This window comes from Orbicella franksi, chromosome 9, assembly GCF_964199315.1.
Source record: "Orbicella franksi chromosome 9, jaOrbFran1.1, whole genome shotgun sequence".
Classification (NCBI taxonomy): Eukaryota; Metazoa; Cnidaria; class Anthozoa; order Scleractinia; family Merulinidae; genus Orbicella; species Orbicella franksi.
Genome location: NC_138153.1, coordinates 11157404 through 11183064, shown reverse-complemented (window position 1 = coordinate 11183064; position 25661 = coordinate 11157404). Strand labels below are relative to the sequence as shown.

Genomic DNA, 25661 nt, shown 5'->3' with positions numbered 1-25661 from the left:
AGTCATTATGTTTTGCTCTGCTTTACCTGTAAAACGATGTGTAGGAGATTGTGTCTGACTCACAAATCTTGCTTTTGTTCTGAATGCAGTATGTGAAAGTTTGTAAATCTGGACGATTAATTTTTAAACTTAGTATGTCATTTCTTTGCAGTCTCACCTCGTTGGCCAAATTCTTAAATGATGAGAAATCGTTGCTACTAAAGCTTGTAGAATAATTAAAACAAACCAAAACTGTAGAACATGCTAATTTCATATATGGTGCAATATATTCCTTTTCATTCAAACATGAATTGAAGCTAAAGCTTTGGCATTTTTACACATTGCGATGGACGCGTCCTCACCACAGTCTGTTGACATTCTAGAGACATTTAATGCATATCCGTACAGAATTTATAAGTTAGATTTCTGCTCCTACAATTTTCACATCTTTCGATTTTTGCAATCTGGTAAAGGGGAGATTGATGTGATTTTATGTCCAAACACAGTTCAGATCACTATGTGCTTTTTTCTCACGATCCCTTGTCACAGCTCGCCATCGATGCATCATCATGCATGAAGTTGTAGCTGAATCACTGCGTAAAATAAGTCAATATCAACAGAATGTGCTGCAGCATTATTATCTTTTAGATACCCTAGTATAATTATATTTTTACGATTCCATGGTGATTTTATGAAAGGGCCATAGGAATGACAGTAAGATCTGATATTCTTTGATGGCCTTTGTAACTTACCAACGTACAAAAAAGTGTAGGTTTCACTTCGTTTGCTGGCAATCGAATCGAAAACCTAGTGTATAACCTTAAAACGGTACTCAACCTAGGAAGATAAAAGCCTACCGCTACGAGCACACTTATGTCCAGGATTGAACGCAAATATTGTTTAATTAGTACTTCATATTTGGCAGGGTTATTTGACATTTTCATATTACTTCATATTTGACAGAATTGTGTGTGTTTTGGTGACTTTTTACCAATGAGGACAGTTTGTGATGCTTATCATCAGGAATTTGAATCTCATTAGCGTTCAATCCTGGACATAATTATCTGTACGAACAATGAACAAAAGCTTAAACACGACAGTACGGTAGCGCGTATACAAAAATTTCAAGTACGGTATGCGTTATATCTCTCTCAAACCATCTGCAGTGTCACTGAGATAACAAGAGATATGAGATGACTCACCCCTTAAATCGTTTCAAGAAAGTGCTTATCGGGTGTCTTCGTAATCATGGCGCATCTTTAGGTCGTGTTTACATCTTTCGAGTACACGTTGCTCATGTACAAAAAGATCTGACGTGTTACTAACTGAGCACGAATTTTTTCAATACTTGATTAAGAGCAGCAATCACTCCAGAGGTGGAAACTCCGTTCAAAATGGTTTCAATTGGACGTATTTTACTAATGCTACTTGCCAACTAAAAAAACCAAGATGGCGGACAATTGTCTAGTTCCCGGTTCACCTCGCAGGTCGCAGGTATTTTTCGAGTGGAGAGAATCCGCTGAGGAGTGCAGGCGCACGAGTTCATGAAGATCTAACAAAATATCATTTGGCTTGCACGGCGAATTTCTGTAACGTTCGAAGAGATTGCTTGCTAGTAAGGAGGATGATTTTCGTCACCGCCTAAAAAACACAATTCAGGAGAAACAAAAAGGCCGGCGGGGAGGAGAAGGGTTGGTTCCCCTAAAACCTGCCTATGATAATCCAGGTTAAGGACCGTTTAGGCTCAATTTATATTTCATTATCATACCATCAAACAGCTATGCTAATCAGCAATTTTATAGAAAAAGTTCATTTCAGGCCACACGATTCATTTAGTTCATGTAATCGAACCTAAAAGCCCTTTGATTTCAAGGTTAGCTTCTCTCATTTGCATTACACTGCAATCCAACATGGGTGTGATGCGGGTGTGATGCAATTTCGGGCATCCACCACAAAATCATTCGAAATTTGAGTAACATGTTGGTTTATTTTAATTTATGAACAGCTTCCAAATAAATAACTGTGAAGCTCCGCTTCTAGGCCTGGCTAAATCTATATATTATCACATTGATCATAAAAAATTACAATTTCCTCGATTGTGATTGGTTCAAAAAACTCCTATTTTCCACTATATACACTTGCCAAGTTGTTATTGGACAGTTTGTTATCGGGCAGTTTGTTATTGGACAGTTTGTTATCGGACAGTTCGATAAGCCAATCACTTTCAAAGCTGTAGTTTAAATCAACCAATCACATTCAAAGTTGTAGTTTAAATCAACCAATCACATTCAAAGTTGTAGCTTAAATCAACCCATTACATATATAATTATATAGCAGTCAGTTAATCCAGTGTTTTCAGCACAGCTATTATCCTTTAATTTCTGAAAACTGTCCAGTTTGGGATCTAATTTGGGCAGTTTTCAATAAGGACTTTGAGTAAAAACGCTGAAACTGTCCAATTTGGGAAAAAATAGGACAGTTTGTCTCAGCCAATGCAATTAAGCTATTAACCTTCCGAGGATTATCGAAGGCCACACGAAACCTTCCGAAGATTTCCGAAGATCACCCGAACAATTACAAAGACTTCCAAAGATCACCCGAACACTTCCAAAGATTTCCGAATATCACCCGAACATCTCCGAAGATTTTCAAATATTACTTGAGTACTTCCAAAGATCGACCGAACACTTCCGAAGATTTCCGAAGATCACCCAAAGATTTCCGATGATAACTCGAACACTTCCTAGGATTTCCGACGACTTGTGACAATCTCTGGCGATCTCCGAAGATCACCGGATATTTTCGAAGCTTTCCGAAGTTTTGGAAGATCGAGGACCCAGTCCGTTTTTCTTCAGAGACAGTTACTGTAGTTTTCCTTGCAAAGCTGTATTACCTCACGAGCTATATAACTCATAAGTAACAGGACTACATGCTTGTCCAATTTGGAAATAACTGGATTCAAAAAATTCCTCTGACAGCCAAATTGGACTTGGCCTGCGGCTGTCCTCGGAAATTTTTTCATCCAATTATTTCCAAATTGGACAGTATGTAGTCCTATTACATATACAAGTTGTCGTTTAAATCAACCAATCACCTTTAAAGTTGTAATTTAGACCAACCAATCACATTCAAAGTTGTAATTTAATTTCAGAGCGACATAACACAATTTACCCCTCCTTTGTCAGTCGTTTAATTCAAATTTTCCCTTTCTTTCATAACTTGGCTATTCTTCTTTTCTCGGAAATTGTAATTTTCATGATTAATTGGTAATAAGACTTCGTGTCGTCTCATTCGGTCTCTAATCATACTCGTGATAAACAAATCGGACTCCCGCTGCGCGGTCGTCCAATATTTTGTTTAGTCTCGTATGATTACAGACCGAATTGCACTTCACTCAGTCCTGTTACCATCACTTATCAAACCCATACGCACAATGTAACGACCGGTATTTGTTTCTAACTATGGGAAAAATCCTTGTTGTTATGCCTAAAATGAAAATCCTTAGTTCTCCCGAGGTCTAAACTGTTTTACCCTTCCTTGACAGCTCAAGCTTGTGCTTTGCATTTTTATAAGTCTGATTTACATTAAGCTGTCACACAAGGCTTTTTTCTCTGGCCTGTTTAAACAAATTCCGCTGCTTGTGTACTTTGCTTAATTTTGGCTGATTTCCCTGACAGCTCGAACTCGTGCTTTGCATTTTCATAAGTCTGAATTCACAGCATTAAGATTTCAGACGAGGCATCTGTTCTGACCTGTTCAAACACATTCCAGTACTTGTTCAGTTTGCTTTTCGTTTTGCTTTAAAAATAATGGTACCTGCAATTCAAAATGATGTTAGATGAATTAAACTGGATGACATCCACCCATTAAGCCACAAAGTTGTGCTAAAAGATAATCGAGAACGTGAACTTCTTTTAATCAATCTATTAATAGTATATAAGCTGACAGTTATTCGAGACAAATCAGACAACACATTCAACAGATAAAATGCTTTTAGATTATGTCATTGTTGTTTACGTTACATCTTGCACTAGAGCCACCAAGACGTCGCCTGACGAGGTCGGTAGTCTATTTCTATTTGGAATGGTTAGGTAAAATAACAGTGAACCCTGACAAGCATATGTTGGCCGATAACAGTTCTAGCACTTTCCAGTCGTCACACTTTGACGGGTGCCTTACTACCCCTTTTTTCGGACTACTTTTTATAGTGAAAACTATGATAATTTATTTTATGAATCATATCATAGAACATATCAGAACGCACAAACAATATTCTCCGCTCAGACAAAAGCGGCCAAAATGTATCAAAAGGGCGCATATAATAAGACTCCCATTCTATATAGTTCATGTAAGGTAGGGATGACTCTGATTCGCGTTTTCTTTTTGTGTGCGTTGTTTCACGCACCAGTCCGATAGCAAGAAAGCGGCCAGTCAAGTGAGCTACATTTTTCGCCCTCACCGGCATTCAGTTAAATTCAGAAGCTTTGCAGCCAAGACGAGAGCTATTACTCAAGGCAGACAGAACTTCGATTGCTTTACTTGATTTTCATTATGTTCAAGGCTGTACAATCAACATATTACGCATAATAAACCGACTGAAGAAACCCGAATTTCCGATGCCTAACTCCTATGGGTCTCTTATGCTGCTTCGCACGGCGCGACGCAGAACTTGAAGCTTATTATAACTGATCCCGTGAATAAATAAACCTCCACTAGTCTTGTTGATACGGATACATTTTCCTTGGCTTAGCCTATGCTCAGGTCTGTGTAAGTGTTTTTTTTTGGCCAATTCTATTTTAAAGCGAGATTGCGTGACGAAGGCCCTGAATAAACACATGAAATATAAACATGCAACTGACGTCAACTAAGCAATGGACCAATCGTAACCTACTTGAGAATAAACTTCGAGCTGAGTCCGCCATGGTGTATTCTTGCAAACCAGATTCGATCATATCAACTAAGAACCTGGGACTGTACGCATTAACTGCGATCTAACATGAAGAGCTTCAGTCAGCCTGCCTGTCTGAGTTTCTTTCTGATCGCTCTCTACCTGAACGTGTGCGTGTGCCAGACAGCAAATTGTACTGACTGTTGTAGCAATGCCACTTACAAAGAGATCAACGAGCCTCGGCGCAGCATCAAGAGCGTCTGGCAACAGGGACAGCCATACTTGTGTGATCGCGGCTTGCGATCGGGATGGTATCGCTTCACAAGTGATGCTGGCGGGGAGGTGATGATGCCAGAAAAGACAGTGCCAGAATATCACTGCGGAACACATGACGCTATTTGGTTAAACGGTAGCCATCCAACAGTGGCAGAAGGAAATGTTGTTCGCCAAGCATGCATCAACAGTTTTGACGTTGTCTGCGAGGAGACCTTAGCCATAAATGTTAAAAACTGTGGCGATTACTACGTGTACTATCTTAGGCCACCTAACCATTGTGCAGTTGCCTATTGTGCTGGTGAGAAATATACGATGTTAAATAATATTCTCTTCGCTATTTAGATACCACTGAAATAGTTTTGCTGTTTGAATGAAAGTCACAAGGTCTGCTTTATTTTGTTTGCAGTTTCTAATCGGTCCAAATTCTATTTTTATAGGTGACATGATACCATGTCCTTACGGAAAGGAAGGTGTGCACCCAAACTGTTCTGGTGAGTCTTAGTCGTTATCATGTCATGATAAGAATTAGTTGACTGTGCCCACATGTGGGAAGACTAACGGACAATATCTTTTTCGCCTTTTATTATCCAAATGCTTGATTTCCTGATAAGGTTTATAGAAATTTAGATTTTATGTTGATAAACCAGCTAAAACGCAATACATTTATGCATACACGAGTGGACACATAAACGTGTACTTCGAAATTGATGCAATTTGTATTGACCACACAACAAGTTACACACATATATAACGTGGGTTCTGGAGCACCTCTTATTTCCCCAAATCTTGGCTCTTACAGTAAGGAAAATAAGAGGTGGGACAACTGTTATTTTTCCGGCTCTAAGAGCCGAGATTCCGGGAAATAGAATGTGCTCTCATAAACCCCGTTTTATTTACAGGGGAACTGGAGAATCATTTTATATCCCCGAATCTCGGCTCTTAGAGTAGGGAAAATTAACCGTGACACAACTTTTATATTCCCTACCCTAAGAGCCGAGATTCGGGGAAATAAAAGGTGCCCAGAATCTGCGTTGTATATGTGTGGGGTTGGAATCTCGGCTCAGAGCCACGGTCCGTAACGCGAGTGTGGATATGCAAATTTGTGGTTGTTCGAGCATGATAAATGCGGCAGGTATATTGTGCAGGTTGCAGGTTGCGGGTTGAAATTTAATTATAACTGGAAAGCCGCTGGCACTTAAAAGAAACGTACAGGTGGTAGACTTAACGTGACTGTTACATGACGCTGTTTACAATCGCTCAGAAATGTGGCTTCCACCTAAGTGCCAAACCGGCCGAAGCGATGGGAGGAGAGTATATTCCTTTGACTTTAAGCCTTACTGAATTGTTGTTTTTGAAGAAACATCTGAAATATCATTTGAAAATGTCTGCTGAATTTGGTTTCTTTCCTGCGAGTATCAACATAGGCACGCAAAGCGTGGAAGAGTTACTTTTTTGTGTGAAGTCTCGGAGATAGGAGCATTCATGGAGCTGTTTACGGTAATGATTTGGTTAATTTGACAAGTTTTTTCGGTTGCGATGTATAGCAAGAAAGAAACTGGGAATTTATGATGTACATACGATGTTACATCGGTAATAGTAAGATAGCTAAATAGTAAGCCATAAACTGTTTGACTGAACAAACTACAGTAATCTGACACGTCTCCAGATTAATGTAGATACCATCTTATTTTTTTTCTTTGATTCGTTCTTTGATAAAACCCACACTGTGATTGGTGTGACTCATGCACATGCATAACTCCCTCACTCACCGATCACATAGCCCTTCCAACCCCCAAGAGGAACTTTTGCTCAAAAATACTCAAGTTAAGATACCTTTTCGCATTTTATACGAGTCGTAAGTTTACCCCTTTTACACAACACAACGCAACATCACTACTTCACCGAAAATAGAAAAAAAGAGAAAAAAAAAAAACCTCTCTGACACATTGAAAGTCTGATTTAATTAAATTGCACTTTAACTAATTGGTGCCACGCAGTCTTCAAGAACATTTGAGCAGTTTTGATACTTTTTTCCTTTAATAATATCGGACTGAAAAGAATGTCATAAAATGCCCATCAAATGAAAATAAACTGCTACTGCAGAGACGTAAAAACCGTCCAGAAATGAAAGCTTTTTTTTGTTTAATATCCTGGGAACAATAGCCGATAACTTGTCAGCTCTAATTGAATTTACTCCCATATAAAACAAAAAAGTGTTAAGTTACCATTTCTAACTAAAGATAGCAAACATCTCGTGGGAAAGAGTGGTGACGATTCGTCAGCTCTAATTGAATTTACTCCCTTGTGAAAAACAAGAGTGTCAAATTACCCTTTGTAACTAAAAAATAAAAACATCTCGTTATATTTGCATGCAACAAGAACAAAACAATCGTCACCTGCACTTACTGTTGTAAACGTTAGGGCTGTTTCATATCTAAGTAGTCTCGTCTCCTCTAAAACATGTCCTAAGAACTAGAAGCGACGATTCGTGACCTCTAGTTGAATTTACTCTTTGTGAAAAACAAAAGTATCAAGTTACCTTTGCAACTAAAAATAAAAATATCTCGTTGCATTTGCATACTACTAACTCACGAACTATTTCAAACTTCAAGGCTCATCTCGTTCGTAACTAAAATCCTCAGCCTAACCCACAGAAAATGTCAAAGTAAGCCCAATATATGAACACTTCCTCCTCTTTTATAGAAGAATAAATGTGGCCGTTCTAAACTGTGTCGGGATCAAATCTTCTCACATACCATTTACCTTTACAACAAGAAATTTGATTGGCTGTTTATAGTAGATCCAATCTGATTGGTGTGACATACATACATCTCTCACTCACTCACTCATCCATTGACCCGTCCATAACATACCCGACGCGCCGACTAAGAGGTGCCAAATCTAAAATCGATGGAAACATCTGTGGAGCAGCCATCCAGATGGCTTTGAAGAGATTTCACTGGTCTCAGCGTGTCGATCGATAAGTATTTATAGTGGATCGATCGTGTTTTCACTATGTAAAAGAGGCGAACTACTTTATGTAAGAACCCCTGACGAGTACATGTATATAGGTTATTAATTATTTTTAGTGCCAGCGGTTTTCCAGTTATAATTAAATTTCAACCTGCAACCTGCAACCTGCAACCTGCAACCTGCAACCTGGAAAATATACCTGCCGTGATAAATGGCAGCGAGTAATGAAGCTTTAATGGAAATGCAATATCCAGTCCACCATTCCTACGATTCCAGTATAGTTCAGTTTTGCACATGCACATGCACATACATCCCTTTATAGTGCCACGTTGTCAGATGTAGTCGGCGAAGTGTTTTGTTATGAAACGGCATTCATCTAGAGAAAGACTCGCGGTTGTTACACTGGCGACGAGGGAAAAAAACACGCTCAATTAAGCAGCAATAGCAGAAAGAAAGCAAGAGAAACCTAGCAAGCAAAGTCATGAAATTTGAATAAAAAACAAAGCAAGTTTAAACACGTCTATATCACACGATTTGACCAACCAATCATGCAATCATTGCTAATTGCAATGGTTCGTCCATTCTAAGTGCTGAATAAAGTTGTATTTTTCAGTGGAAAAAAAAATCCTCGTACACAGCAGTAAAAAGCCAACCTGATCGGCGACAAAAGTTGCACTGATTGGCGCATGCGCTTGCTATTTCATGGAATCTCTCAGGATGGTAACGAGGTAGAATTAACTGAAATTCTCTGTGTCAGATACTCGGTTATCAACCATAGATTTGGAAAGACGCCAGTCAACAGTTTCACGTTTTGCGATAGCAAGTGTAACAATCTCTTGATGTTTCTTTCTTTTTATTTTTAAATCAAGTTTCTTGCTGGCGAATCTCAGACCTGAAGAAAACAGAGCAAAACAGCGGCTTAAACCACCTAATGACTGTAGCCGGTATTAAGACAACCTGAACCGGACAAAGCTGAACCTAAGCTGGCACTTGAAAATGCTGCTGAAAGAAAACTAGAGCCGCCAGCACTCCAGTTCGCTACCCTTTTTGCTCCTTTATACTTTTTAGCAACAAGGCGGTAGTCTAGTATATATGATTGAATGTATCTTTGTTTCGTTCTTTGATTTTCTGTTGTTGCTTTTTATTTGTTTTACTCTACATCTATTTTGAATTAATTAGAGATAAACAGAATATCTAGGCTTATAAAACATCCCATAAAATCGCTAGTTGCCATAGAAACGTTAGCTCACGTGAGAAGCAGTTTCTATATTTTAATGTTTCCTTATCATTCTTGCAAAATTTATAAAGCTTGATTATCAAAACGTAAAGGTTTATGAATTTTTTTTTTCAAGAAACCAAAACAGGAACGAAAGCTTAAAGGTATGGCAATTGACAAGACAACTAGGTTTGAATTTGTATTGCTCTTGATTACTTGAATGACAGCACCTTGCCTGGACTTAAATTGCTTGGCTAAGAATGATAAGATCCAATTGAAATTTTCATTTTTTTATGCAGGGCTACTAATATCAAAAATTAAGAACCATATTTCAAATAGCAGAATTATTTACTTCTTTTAGGCGTGATACATCGAAAAGTTATTAGATATAATATATGAGCAGGTTGAAAACAATTTCAAATTTCTTACCTATAGCTGGTTTTCATATGACGTCACTAAAATTCAAACTACAAAACTATTGATCTTCCTGAGATTTTACTTTAATGATGTATAAGAGCAGCTGAAAACTAATATTCATACACATTTTCGCTCCGAATGGGTTCTTGGCTTTGTGATACCCTACGCTTGAATTTCTAAGCTTTTGCGTGACTCGGCATTTACATGACGGCCTACAGAGCTGGCATGATGGTTAAAAAAGTGACTTATTTCGGGGAATTTGGCTATCTGAACAGTTTATGTCTTAGAAGAAGTATTATTTTAATGTTTTAGAGTTCCTCGAGGGATAAATTCACACTTTTGTAGCAAAACTCAGTGACAGATGTTTCTGTTGGTTTCTGGCCGCCATGTTGTTGCCCATACGGATGGGCACCAGCATGGCGTCTCCATACAAATGTCGATAAAATTGGGTAGAACATTTCTCCGCATATCTTGCGTAAGAAAAATTTCTGTGGCCAGAATCTTGGCGAAAGTCTTTGCATATCTACCTTCTTTCATATCCCAGATTCTGGACTTTATCTATTAAACGGTTTTGATTTTGATTTTGACCTATTTTGAATTGCGTGACACTGAAAACCAGCAATAAATGACCCAAATAAGAAACAATTAAATAAACAAGGTCAAAAATGCTTTCTGAATTCCCGTCATTAAGGCTATTTGTAAGATACATTCTGTATTTTATTTTCTAAAAGACATCCATCAGTGTGTCAATCACACGTGTCAACACGGTGGATCGTGTATAGACGGTGTAATCAACTACTCGTGTAACTGCCAGCCAGGGTTCACGGGAGATCGGTGTGAAACTGGTAGGTATTTTTCTTTGTTTCTTTTCCTGTTCACTCCCTTGTTTGTTCTTTGTTGTTGTTGCCGCTATGGTTTCTCTTTTATTCGTCCTTTAAAGTGCTTGGATGAATGCTTCTTTGTCATTTGTCTCTTTGATAAGCGTCAAGGAGGGTTTTGTAATTAACACCGAGTTTACCAGAGAACCGGGTAGGGGTGATACATGTCACCTCTCCTTTCTGGATGAAACTTTACCAGATAGCATGCGCACTTATGCGCATTCTGTTCCATGTGCTTCGATTTCAATAAACCAAATACATGACAGTGGCGACGAGGATGAAGTCGTAGGAAAACGTCCAAAATATGACTGCTATCGGGAAGATAGAGAGTTTTGATGAGACACAAGAGAAATGGGAAACTTATGCGGAACGTGTAGAACAGTTTTTCTTAGCAAACAACATCGATGAGGACCGCCAAGTGCCAACCTTGTTAAGCTTGATCGGCAGCAAAACGTACACATTGTTGAGGGACCTTCTTTCACCGGATAAACCAGCCACGAAGAGCTTCCAAGAGATCGTCACGACCCTTCAGCAGCACTTAAGTCCTAAACCATTGGAAATAGCAGAACGCTTTCGTTTTTACAAACGAAATCAGCGAGAAGGAGAAACCGTGTTGGCCTACGTAGTAGAACTGAAGAAACTAGCGACTCACTGCAATTTGGGCGCGAACCTTAACGAAGCTTTACGGGATATATTGGTCTGTGGCCTTCAAAATATGCAGATACAAAGGCGTTTACTTTCAGAAACATTATATTAAAACTGAAATATACCAAGGCTTTGGAGATAGCCGTAGCGATGGAAACTGCCGTTCGTGATGCTTCGGAATTGCACAGTAAGCTGCACACAGAACCTCGAGTTGACAAGATCTCAGATAACAGCAAACCACCTCCACCTCCACCGCCACCGCCTCCGCCGCCGCCGCCGCCGCCGAACCTCACGCCTAAAGGTTGCTATCGATGCGGAGGAGACTCGCACGCATCACACAATTGCAGATTCAAGGACCAGACATGTTATCATTGTGGGAAGGTGGGCCATATTTCCAAAGTTTGTAACTCGAGACGACAAGGTAAGCCAAAGCAACCACCCAAAACACCACAAAACACTCAAGTCCATACTGTTCAGTACAGTTAAAGTGATGAATTTGAAGATGTGTTAGGAAGCATGAAGATACACAATGTGAGGAAACCGAGCAGTAATGTAATCTGGGTAGATCTGAAAGTAGAAGGGAAACCGTTGAAAATGGAACTGGACACAGGCTCGGCTGTGTCGATCATTCCACATGATTTGTACAAGGAGAAGTTTAACGACAAACCCTTGCATAAAACGGAACTAATGTTGAAAACCTACACGGGGGAAAACATTGTTCCACTGGGAGTGCTTAAGGCAAATGTTGAGTACAAAGGTCAGCAACCTTTACTGTTGGATCTGTATGTGGTTAAGAATAAGGGCCCGGTGTTGATGGGAAGGGATTGGCTTTACAAGATACGCCTGGAGTGGTATGCTATTAAATCACTGAAAGCTTCACAAACCCCACCAAATGCTAACGAGCGTCTGCAGACCATGCTAGAAAATACTCTGATGTTTTTGAAGATAAACTTGGAACATTCAAATCAGCTAAGGCAAGGCTAACCCTCAAAGAAGATAGCCAAGCTCATTTCTGCAAAGCTCGTGCCGTACCTTACGCCTTGAGGCCCAAGGTTGAAGAAGAACTGAGAAGACTTCAGAACGAAGGTATTCTCACGAAAGTTGAGTGGAGCGACTGGGCAACGCCCATTGTACCTGTCCCAAAGAAAGATGGGTCTGTCAGAATTTGTGGTGATTACAAAGGCACAGTGAACCCAGAACTACAAGCTGAGCAGTATCCTTTACCCCGCATTGAAGATATCTTTGCAAAGCTTAGTGGTGGGTAGAAATTCTCAAAGATTGACCTTCGTCAGGCATACCACCAACTAGAGATGGAAGAAGATTCCAAGAAATACCTCACCATCAACACACACATGGGTCTGTTTCAGTACAACAGACTGGTGTTTGGCATCACATCAGCACCTGCAATCTGGCAGCGCACCATTGATCAAGTGCTGGAAGGAACATCTGGCACAAGCTGTATCCTTGATGATATGATTATTACTGGCAAGGATGATGCAGAACACCTGGCTAACTTAGAAGAAGTTCTACGACGGCTTCAGCTTCATGGTTTGAGAGCAAACAAGGCAAAATGTGAGTTTTTCAAGGAGAAGATAACTTATTGTGGACATGACATCGACAAAGATGGCCTACACAAGTCAGCAGAGAAGGTAGAAGCAGTATTGAATGCGCCACGTCCAAACGATGTAGTTGAAGTGAGATCTTTTCTCGGGCTAATCAATTACTATCACAGGTTCTTGCCTAACCTATCGACAGTAGTACATCCCCTGACACAACTTTTGGAGAGGAATCATCAGTGGAAATGGACAGAACAGTGCGAGATAGCATTCCACGAAGTGAAAGAAATGATCACGTCAGAGCAAGTTTTAACGCATTATGATCCCAGCCTACCACTAAGGCTTGCTTGTGATGCATCCCCTGTCGGTATTGGAGCGGTGCTGTCTCACGTGATGCACGACGGTACCGAGCGACCCATAGCTCTTGCTTCAAGGACACTCACCAAAACTGAGCAAAAGTATGCACAGATTGACAAAGAAGCCTTGTCAATAATCTGGGGGGTAAAGAAGTTTCATATGTATTTGTTTGGCCGCTCTTTCACATTGTACACAGATCATCAGCCCTCAACGTCAATCTTTCATCCGCGGAAAAGCATCCCTGTGGTCACTGCAGCTCGACTGCAACGTTATGCCTTGTTCCTGGCGGGCTATGATTACACCATTGAATACAAGAACACTAAAGTTCACAGTAATGCCGATGGTCTTTCCCGCCTTCCACTCATAAAGGAATCCAGAGATGAAGAAGTTGTCGACTCTGTGGGTGTATTTAATTTGATGCAGTTTGATCCGCTTCCAGTCACAGTGGATAACGTTAGGCGAGAAACACAGAGAGATCCTGTTTTGGCTCAAGTGTATGAGATGACCAGTAAAGGTTGGCCACACAACACTGCTCCTGCACTCAACCCCTATTTTGTTCGCAAAGATGAGATCACATTACAATCAGGCTGTCTGATGTGGGGAATAAGAGTCGTAGTACCTCCAAAGTTGCGCCCTCAAGTTCTCGAAGAACTGCATCAGGGACATATGGGGGTCGTGAAGATGAAGGCCCTCACCCGAAGCTACATCTGATGGCCTGGAATCGACAAGGAAATCGAACTGACGGTTAAGGTGGCCGAACACAGTTTCCAAGAGCGTATGCCTAATTCACCATTACTTTTAAGCTATTTATGCTTTGGCGCCCGTTTTTTGCAAGAGTCAAGGTTAACCACAGAAAAGTGTATTCTCGCATTTTGGCTAAGGTGTGTGCTGTTGCCATGGCAACGGGGCTGGTTAAAAACAAGGCTTAAAAAATGGTTTTTGTTTATTTGAAAAAAATCCAGTCGTTAGATTTTTTTCATTTTTTGCCCACTACGAATTGACATTAAATCCCTTCTGTCAACACTGTTCTAATAAAATTTTGACATAGGCGATTTTCGTAATTCGCCGTAAATCGTTTTCACCGCAAGTTCTGTATTATTAAAAATTCCCTATGTCAAAATTCAGATTTTTTGCGATAAATCATTCACGTGGTTTCTGTACTATTTTTTTTTGCCAAATTTCTTGAAATTCTAACGACTGGATCGTCAGAAATCCGCAAGTTTCTGCAAAAGCAATCGGTCTCAATTTTTCGAGCAACTGCGCATGCGCTGCATTTGACTGGGTTCTTTCGGTAACAAAGAGAAAGCTGAGAATTGCTAGGTTCTTTGCGTCGTTACCTTTTCTAACATATCTTTGTAATAAAAGACTAAAGCCATCAATACACTGCGTTCAATAATAGAGAAAAAGAGCACAGATAGTGCGGCTGTTGAATAAAGAAAATGATCGCTCTATTGACGGCATGTTTGTTTTTGCAATCCTTATGCGCGCGCTCAATTGCATCAGCAAGAGCGCGCGCGAAAACTGTGTTCGGCCACCTTAAGTCCTGCTCAGGTTGCCAACTAACACAGAGAGAGCCCAGTACAGTACCGGTACACGCATGGAAGTGGCCTTCGTCCCCCTGGCAACGAATTCACATTGATTTTGCAGGTCCGTTCCTCAACAGCATGTTCTTGGTGGTAGTGGATGCACATTCAAGATGGCTAGAGATAGAGAGAATGACTAATACAACCTCAGAGAAGACCATTGAAGTCCTTCAGAAGTAATTTGCCAGATATGGAATACCAGCCCAGTTGGTAAGCGATAACGGGTCGCAATTCACATCAGAAGAAATTCAGCAATTCCTTAAGAGAAACAGAATCAAACACATCACGTCAGCACCTTACCATCCTGCCACCAACGGGCTGGCGGAACGCTGTGTGGGGAGCTTCAAAAGTGCGATGAAGAGCGAAACTGAAGTGAAATCCTTGAATCTTAAGTTGGCAAGATTTTTGCTGGCTTATCGGAACACTCCCCACTCAACCACTGGAGAGCCACCATCCCAGTTGTTCTTGGGAAGAAGATTACGCACTCGACTGGACCTTTTAAAACCAGATCTCAGCGTCCAGATAAACAACCGTCAGATAGACCAGTCTGTCGCCAAGGGTGGTTCTGTAACGCGACATTTTTCCATTGGCCAGAATAATAGCACGAAATTACAATGGAAAATCAACGTGGGTACCAGGTACTGTGCGTGCACAACTAGGACCCCTGTCTTATGAAGTGGAGATTGGGCCTAACTTAGTTTGGCGTCGACACACAGACCAAATCAAAGATTCCAATGTTCCTGTTGCAGACAATCGTACACCAGTTATCCAGCCGTTGCTGTTCCCGCCCCCAGTCGAGTACCATGGTGACCAAGTAGCTGAGCCGCCTGAGCAGACAGAAGCCGTCCCACGGGAAACGGGTTTTCAGCCATCCAATCCGGCGGCTAAACCTTCAGTTAGCAGCCCGCCGAGCCAGATTGAACATGTTCCTGTTAGAAGATACCCTACCAGAGAGAGGAAGCCCCCAGACCGGCTGGACCTTTGAACATTGAACTTCCCATTCTAGGGCTCTGACTTTATTTTTAAGAATAGCATGTTGTGTTGAACTTTTGGGGTACGAGACTGGCTTAAGGGGGAAGGAGTTGTAGTGTATTGAGCCAGCGGTTGGCATTATGAGCATGCGCACTTATGCGCATTCTGTTCCATGTACTTCGATTTCAATAAACCAAATACATGACAATAAAGTGGGTCGGTTTTGTGATTTTTCCCTTAGGAGTAGTACCACCCCGTGGTTTTTTGCCCAGAATCCCCAAAATGTCACTAAAATAAGTATCAAATTTAGACACAACTCCTGCTTACAGAATACATTGAATACATTGAATTTTAATAAGACTGGACCTATCTTAGTTTACACCGGGAGTTTCAAGTCATTTGAAGTGACAGGTGCCAATCACAAATTCTCATTTCCTATCCATTTAATACAACATTTAGCTATGAGGCAAATTAGCTCCAATTCTTACTCAGATATTGTTTAAGTCCAACTTTCTTTTGCAAAACTAATTTCACCTTAGTTTATACAGTCACCCTTGGCCTGATGAAATCAAAAATAAAATTCGGGACATTTGTTATCTTTTGGTGACATAAGCTGTTCAAACAACTTGACAAGAGATTAGTTTTAACAAAGAGACAAGGGCGAAATCTACAAATATTACATATTACAGAATAAGTTTATCAATATTATTTCTATGTTTATGTCATTAACAGTGTCTTTGAATATTATTTAGGGCAGTGGACGCTCAATGAAAGCAAAATTATTTGCTATATCCCTTAAAATAACAGTGCAAAACACCTAAATTCTATTCGTACAATCTAAATATGAGAATGAAAGGCCGTGATATCTAAATTCTACAACATTGACTAGTTAGAAGAGCGTCTTCCTCGGCATATCTTGCTTTTTAGATTACACTTGAAACCCTTCTCAATTATCACGGGTCACATGCTTGATCTTGCAGATAATTATTGTCAACTCTTACTTTACACTCGGCATACAACCTCATCAATCCTGAGTGGCATTCTTTGCTGAAGTTATCGTTTGCCCTCGCAGCTTAACTCTTGAGCTCACCCAGTGAATATCCAAATCATGCTACGTTAAAAACATCTTGGACTTTATGAGTTTTCTGCATTAAATCTTAATTGATATAAAAAATGAACATACATATACATACATGAATGAATGAATGAATGAATGAATGAATGAATGAATGAATGAATGAATGAATGAATGAATGAATGTATGAATGTATGAATGTATGAATGTATGAATGTATGAATGTATGAATGAATGAATGAATGAATGAATGAATGTATGAATGTATGAATGTATGAATGTATGAATGTATGAATGTATGAATGTATGAATGTATGAATGTATGAATGTATGAATGTATGAATGTATGAATGTATGAATGTATGAATGTATGAATGTATGAATGTATGAATGTATGAATGTATGAATGTATGAATGTATGAATGTATGAATGTATGAATGTATGAATGTATGAATGTATGAATGTATGAATGTATGAATGTATGAATGTATGAATGTATGAATGAATGAATGTATGAATGTATGAATGTATGAATGTATGAATGTATGAATGTATGAATGTATGAATGAATGAATGTATGAATGTATGAATGTATGAATGTATGAATGTATGAATGTATGAATGTATGAATGTATGAATGTATGAATGTATGAATGTATGAATGTATGAATGTATGTATGTATGTATGTATGTATGAATGTATGTATGTATGTATGCATGCATGCATGCATGCATGCATGCATGTATGCATGTATGTATGTATGTATGTATGTATGTATGTATGTATGTATGTATGTATGTATGTATGTATGTATGTAAATCAGCCTCTTATCATCTGCGCAACATCTCCCGGATAAGGAAATTCTTATCTACGAAAACCACCGAGATCCTGGTCCATGCTTTTGTGTCTTCCAAACTCGACCACTGCAACTCTCTTTTGTACAATGTACCGAAGTGTGCTTTAAAAAAGCTCCAGTCTGTTCAGAACGCCGCTGCCCGACTTATCACCTGTTCCCGAAAGTACGACCACATCACTCCAATACTGAAAGAATTACACTGGCTTCCTGTTTCTGAACGCATTAAATTCAAGATTATGTTACTTACCTTTAAGGCTCTTCATCAACAATCTCCTGTGTACATTCAAGATCTAGTTGCGTACTACCAACCTTCGAGAATCCTCCGATCATCACACTTATTACTTCTTAACCCCACGAATTTTCACCTGAAGACATATGGTTCACGAGCTTTTGCTGTTTCCGCTCCTGAACTCTGGAACAGTCTACCCGTTTCTATCCGCTCATGTGACACTCTAAGTTCTTTTAAATCTAAACTCAAAACTCATCTTTTTAAGAAAACTTATTATTCTTAGCGATTTTTACTTTCTATTACTTTCTTAAATGCACATTTTTAATTATTAAGATTAGTACAGCTCATTTTGGTGAATTGTACAGCGCCTAGAGCAGGCATGGATAGGCGCTATATAAATATTTATTTATTATTATTATTATGCATGCTTTATTTAACGTGGATATACGCTTTGCCTTAGCTTGAGAGCTATTTTACAGGCATTCCACCTGTGGATCACTGAATACATACTGCATATGAATACATATTTGCTCAATACATACATAAATGCATACATAAATTATTTCTCGGATTTCAGAAAAGCTTATGCAGCTAATATAAACCACCACACCGGGAACTACGTCCCCTACTCTTTTCGATCAGTGTGTGGGTTCTTTTACGTCCCACAGAATTAATTATGAAGAGTTGTGAGACGGGGTCTACGGTTTATCTTCCTTATCCGAGAAGACTAGAAAGTCTGACCATTTGCAGATGTCATTACAAAGGCAACACTTTCTCCTCAATTATTTTAAGACCCTGAGTGTTGGTCCGGCCGGGGTTTGAACCTGATCTAGTCAGGTGATATAGCTTAGAACACTGCACAAGGGATTTCTCTCTATTTATAGATATGCACACTCCAATGTTAAGAATGGCTTCGCTTTTTTTGCTCAGTTGTTCCTATTTTGAAAGAAAAGCGTAAAAATGTCACATGTTACCTTTGTTCATATCTTCTCACTTCCCAGCCTTTGAGAGTGCACAGGCATTAAGATCGTCAAATTATGATTTCAAAGATCCACAGGCTGGAAAGGACGTCTATGACAGAAGAATTGCCACAGTGAAGAGCCATGTGCGTCGTAACATAACTGAAGGCCACGACATCAAAAGTGCTAGTGATATGGCTGAAGGTTTGCATAGATTCCTATGACCGGTTACAGGGTGTCAGGCATCAATACTATCGTTAAGGCTCAAGAGTCAAGCCAGACCATGAAGTACACAATGTCTGGATTTTAGCCTCTAAAATCTTTTAGCTGCAAGTCCGGAGGTTCGAGAGTGTGTAAGGCTTATGAATTGGGCCCTGGCAAAAGTTAAAGGCCTAGGACCTCAAGACTTATGCGTGGAGCAGCCCTTCAATGTACTGCGAGAGAGACTGGCACTTTTAGATCCACGGCGATTTTGACCAGTGAGCTCCAACAGACTCAGTCTAATACCTCGCAATCTATTGAAAAAGAGTCTCAAGTTGTCAAAGCTACGAGAGTGTATTCCTCCTACCCCGAGGAGGGATGCACAAAGACATACCAGTCTTTCGCAGTCTGCAGAAACACTTGGATGAAGGTAAACACGTTATGAGGTTAAAGAGAAAAAATGGGTTGAAATCCCAAACGTCTTTTAGTGATCATGATCCGCATGTGAAATCTCAAAGGGATGGGTCTGAAAACATCACAAAGAGGAACCCGCTTTTCTGAGAAGGTAAACACATATCCGAAAAGAACATCCCTGGAAGGTGAGGAGACATGAAGAAAGTGTGGAGGATGCGTGCTGTAAGGTGAGAACTCTGCCAGACAGTAGTGGCGGCAAAATTTCCAGCAAAGAAGAGTAGCTTGCTGCTTACCAAATAGCCTAGTTCTTCAGCAGGTTGTCTGTGATGTACAGAAGTGGCTGACAAGCCAAAAACCACGCTGATCTGAGTCTTGCTCAAGGTGAAGCGGAAGAGATCTTGATCAGGCGTGCAGTACGAAGAAAGCTAGATGTATGATCCAAGAACTAAGTTTTCCTATTGTCTTACCTATACTACTTGTGTCAGCTAATTTACCATCCACCATGTAGAATCTGTAATATAGTCTTTTGAACAGAAAAAAACAATTACTTATTTCACAGCACTATTGAGTTACGGATGTACACGGGAGGTTACTAAGCAGAAAAGAAAACGATAGCCGAGAGCCACTCAAGCTTCTTGAGTGCCTAGACAAATTCAAAAAGTTCAACCAGGGCTAAAACCTCGCTAAAACTAAGGTACTGGTGCCGTGTATGTTGTCATGTGTGCTCGCCTTGATCTTAGGTTTCAGATAATTTCAGCTACTAGATCTTCTCGAGGCCCAAATTTCTCTCAGAAAGGGCTTCAACGGCATTCGAACCCGTGACCTCCGCGATACCGGTGCGATGCTCTACCAACTGAGCTATGAAGCCACACATTGGAAGCCCTGATTTTTTTAGGCTTCTTCTTTCCAATTGCTTAAATTGGAAAATTAACTGCGATGATCATTCTTCACTTTCAACCGCAGTTCGTATATGAATTATTTCATATAAACTTCACAATATTTCACTCCTCACGGGAAGATATGAACTCAACTAATTGACCTCGTTCCCAATGTGTGGCTTCATAGCTCAGTTGGTAGAGCATCGCACCGGTATCGCGGAGGTCACGGGTTCGAATCCCGTTGAAGCCCTGATTTTTTCAGGCTTCTTCTTTCCAATTGCTTAAATTGGAAAATTAACTGCGATGATCATTCTTCACTTTCATCTACAACCGCAGTTCATATATGAATTATTTCATATAAACTTCACAAGATTTACTTGATTGCCTGATGCAGCTAAATCAATACTTCAAGGTTTTTTTGAACCCGGATTAATGTTGTAGAATTAAAATATCACGGCTGTTCATTCAAATAACTAGGTTGTACGAATAGAATTTAAGTGTTTCGCACTGTTGTTTTTAGGGATATTGAAAAGCGTTTTGGATTCACTAAGCTTCCACTGCCCTAAATAATATTCGAAGACAGTGTTAATGACATTAACATAGAAATACCATTGATAAACTTATTCTATAATGTAATTTTTCTAGATTTCGCTCGCGTCTCTTTGTCAAAACTGATCTCTTGTCACGTTGTTTGAACAGCTTTTGTCATCAAAAAAATAACAGATGTCCAAAATTTTAATCTTGATTTCATCGGGCCAAAGGTGGCTCTAAACTGTTATGAAATTAGTTTAGCAAAACAAGGTTGGACTTAAGCAATATTTGAGCGTCCACTGTCCTAAATAATATTCAGACACTGTTAATGACATAAACATAGAAATGATATTGATAAACTTATTCTGTAATATGTAATATTTGTAGATTTCTCCCTTGTCTCTTTGTTAAAACTAATCTCTTGTCAAGTTGTTTGAACAGCTTATGTCACCAAAAGATAACAAATGTCCAGAATTTTATTCTTGATTTCATCAGGCCAAGGGTGACTGTATAAACTAAGGTGAAATTAGTTTTGCAAAAGAAAGTTGGACTTAAACAATATCTGAGTAAGAATTTGAGCTAATTTGCCTCATAGCTAAATGTTGCATTAAATGGATAGGAAATGAGAATTTGTGATTGGCACCTGTCACTTCAAAAGAATTGAAAATCCCGGTGTAAACTAAAATAGATCCAGTCTTTATTTGTGTCAAATACTAGTAAATGTCATTATATTCTGTAAGCAGGAGTCAAGTGGTGTTTAAATTTGATGCTTATTTTGGTGAAATGTTTGGGATTTTGGGCAAAAAATCCGGGGGGGGGGGGTCTAACTTCTACAGTACAAATCTCAAAGCTGGCCCACTTTGCCTTTGAGAGTTGTTGGGTAGTACCTTCAATCTGACAAAATTTCATCCAAGAAGGAGAGATGGCATGTATCACCCCTGCCTGGTCCTCTGGTAAACTCGGTCTTAAATGTAAGAGGTGACCTGTTACAAGCAATCTTTAGTTTTCGTTAGGCACATTCTGATACATTCGATTCAATTTTGCTCAGGGTGGAAACCACGTTTACTTTTTCAACTGTCAAAAAATAATGTTGGTATCATTTTTCACTGCCAGACATAGATGAGTGTGTTGAAAACACATGCAGTAATGGTGGATTGTGTAGAGATGGTATCAACAACTACACTTGCTGGTGCCTGCCAGGATTTACTGGAGATCGCTGTCAGACTGATGCGTCTGTCAGTTGTCATCAACAGTCTATGTATCTTATTGCTTCTGTTTTTAATTTCGTTTTCTTTTACTTTGTTTCTCTCTAAATGTATTTCAAATTAAAGCTAAAACAGTACATTTAGGCTTGAAGATGATTTCCACTCCTTGCTGTGCAGACTCAGTACCCAATGTTTGTGTGTCTCACTCGATGAAAAACCAATCAATGTTATTCGCTACGGACCGCTTACCTTATCTTTGAGGCATTTCAAATTCTTTTTCTATTAGTTTCTTTAATTTTTACAGCTATGAATTCGTTTCACCAAGAGATGTCAGAAAGAACGAAGCATAAAGCTCCGCATCCATACTGGCGGTTAACATGAAAGTTGAATTGTTTCATGTAACTAGTTGCGAATTAAATGTTACTTTGTAGAACGTCTTACATGAATCAAAACTAAATACGTAAACAAACTCTCGAGAGTGCGCGATACGGACTGGAAATCATCTTTGGAAAGAAGATTGAGGTTCATTCTCGACCCCAGACCCTTCGCTTTCTTGACCGCGCCAATCTCGTTCCCAGAGTCTTTGTTTCCCTTGACCAGCGGTCGGAAAACGAGAGCTCTGGGAGCAACCATTTCAGGCATGCGCCATAGATGTAGACTGCGCAGTGAAACCGGATAGGCAGAATCACCAGAATTCGGTTATTTCAAAATGGTTGCTCCCAGAGCTCTCGTTTTCCGACCGCTGGTCAAGGGGAAAGAAGACTCTGGGAACGAGATTGTGACCGCGTGCGAAGGCTCTGGGGAACTCTGCGCAAGCGTAGCCAAAATCTGGCAGTGCTAGCGCCACAGCGCATGCTCAGTGCAAAACCAAAATGGCGGGTTACTTGGACGCAGCTGTTGCGTCTGCCTTAAAGAAAGCTGGAAGACTGAAACTTTTGCCTAAAAGCTGAGCAAAGGGCAATTAGCCGTAGTTTGTTCTAAAAAAAGACGTTTCAGTTGTTTTGCCGACGGGTTTCGGAAAGTCTCACGTTTTCCATCTGTTAAGTGATGTTTTTGACTTTGTTGATGCCAAAGGTCCACCTACACAGACAAAAGCCATCACCATTGTCGTATCGCCACTAAATGCCATGATGAAAGATGACATAGGCAAATTGGATCATTTAAGAGCCATTTATTATTCTCGACAGAAGGAAAAGTACCAACCATTTAGCAATGTCCTTAACGACAGACGGCAAACTGCTACTGACATTTTCACACCCAGAACTTCTGCTCAAGAACAACACAAAAACGATCCTCAAAACAACTAACTTTCTGAAAAATGTACGTGGCATTGTAGATGAGGCGCATTTAGTGGACGACTGGTGAGTGCTTTTCTTTTAGTGATTTCCTTTGGTTTACACAGATACAACTTCTGTTATAAATTAACTACAACGCATCAAAGCATACTTTAATTTTAACTGAGCTTGAATGTTCTACCTTGTATCTAACTTAAGTATTTGTGAAATTTCTGCTACAAATTTCCAAGCCGTTTTGTGGTAGGTTAATGTGTGTACATGTACAGTTGGCATTAGCTCAACGGTATAGAAGGTTGCAAACTTTTAAACCAAGAGAATAATATTAATCATTTGAAAATTCAATCAAAGAAAACAAAACATAGAATAAAATGATGGATGTGATCTCTTTTCTTAAAACCCATCTATTATGTTTTTTCTTGTGTAACTCAGGAAAGAGTTTCGCCCAGCATCTGGGAAGCAGTTCAGTTTCAGTTTTTTATTATCGCACACTATTTACAGAAAAAAACAACTTAACGTAAGATGGTTTACAATGATATAGGAAAAATAAATACAGATAGAAATTAACTAGAAGAAACAATATTTAATTGTGTACAGTGACCAAAGTAGCCAATGAGCTTTCGAGTTGGTCACTGTCATGTAGATATAAGTTGGCGTTGGCCGCATGCTAAGTTAATTTAAATCAATATTTACATTGAAGACGATATTATTATCATAAAAGAAGAAAGACATACATAAATGCAAGCTAAAATAAAAGAAAAACAATGTCCTGAATATTGTACAGTAGTATCTTACAGTTAAACTATGGTCAGTTTTGAGTGGTCGGTAAGAATCTTTTATACCGCTTTTTGAAGAACATTCATGGAAAAAGTTTAAGTTCTGGTGGGACAGATTCTCAGATTTTTATTGCGGAGAATTAAGGTTACAGTATACCTTCAGATCGGTAATTTTCTTCAAATTTGGATTTTTGCGTCAAAGTAATGGTCGAAGAGTAATCTCCAATTTCTGAAAAAAAAAAAATGGAAAAAACTAAATATTGGCGGAGAAATGGAGGTTTTACGTTATGGCCGGAAGTAAGAGTTCCCTCTTGATTGACAGCCCTATAACGCGAATGCAATCAACCGAGACGACTTTCGCGGGAATCTCACCTATAATGGATACCACGAATTGACTGGCTACTCACCTCTACTCAGTTGAACAGCATTGTTAATCCAAGCAGTTTTCGTATTAGGTGTAATTCTATTAATTTATAAGTAAACATGAACCACGGAAGACTCCGTGGACCAGTTCGAAAAAGCGAAAACAGCGAAGAACGAATGAAAATACATCTCGGAGTGAAGAAGCGAAAATTGGCCTCGCGGTTGAAGCCATGGCTATCGTATCAAGCGGGCAAAAAGATCGAGTCAAGAGAAGAGAAAGGTTCTGTAAAAAATTGGGAATTTGACAGCGATAACAGCGATTTTTACAGTGACTCTTCTTTTGAGTCCGATACCGATGAATCGTCGGACTCATTGAGATCCATTGGAATATTATCCATGCACATTTGTTCCGCCGCGCTTTCCCTTGTTTGTTTTCTTCGCCCAGCCACTCTAGCGTTCGTATCCTTTTTCGTCTTCCCCATTTTGCCAGACCAGCTTCAAGAAAAACCGAGCTACAGAAAAATTATCTCTCCGCCTTCTGCGCATTGCGAAACACAGGGGTGTTTTGGAGACTCACGCGTAAATTTCACCGTGAGAAAAAACTTTCCAAACGCTGATTGGCTCAGTGATCTGAGAACCCAGTTGAAGGCGTTTGTGGGCGGAGTTTGTTTGCGAAGCAAGAGATTTTTCTTAGCGCTGTTTTCTCGAATAAATTTTTTCGCTTGAAGCAGACGCCTTAAAGAGTTACAACTCAAAGGGAATTTCTTCGATTGCCCTCAAATTTGGACAGTAGCTAGATTAATATATAATAAACAAAAACCTGTCTGCGAATTGTTTATTTCGAAATAATTTTTCTCCGAAAGCGATTTTTGTACGATCACTTCACATTTTTTAAATCCTATTTCGAAAATGTTCTGTAACTTTTTAGTGCAACTGAACATGACAAAACGCAGACACGCTTTTTTTTTAGCGCTTTTTGTCCTTAAACCGGAGAAGAAAATAAATTGGCGAAAAACAAAATTCGCTTTGACTTGTAGCTTCCTAAAGGTGATTAGGGCGTTCGTATTTAGTGGTCCTGAAAAAATCGGCAATGCATTCCATTTCAAAATTCTTGGTATAGTTTGATAGCCAGCTCTATAA

At 39.5% G+C, this 25661-nt stretch overlaps 1 protein-coding gene across 1 annotated transcript; it reads left to right on the top strand.

Annotated features, from left to right (window-relative positions):
- The first annotated feature begins 4916 nt into the window (after nucleotides 1–4916).
- Nucleotides 4917–25414, top strand: LOC145498396 (oncoprotein-induced transcript 3 protein-like). The gene is made up of 4 exons (XM_081478325.1): nucleotides 4917–5441; nucleotides 5581–5634; nucleotides 10481–10594; nucleotides 21999–25414. The coding sequence occupies exons 1-4, from the start codon at nucleotides 4976–4978 to the stop codon at nucleotides 22196–22198; spliced, it is 834 nt and encodes a 277-aa protein (XP_081334451.1). The 5' UTR covers nucleotides 4917–4975; the 3' UTR covers nucleotides 22199–25414.
- Nucleotides 25415–25661: the final 247 nt, after the last annotated feature.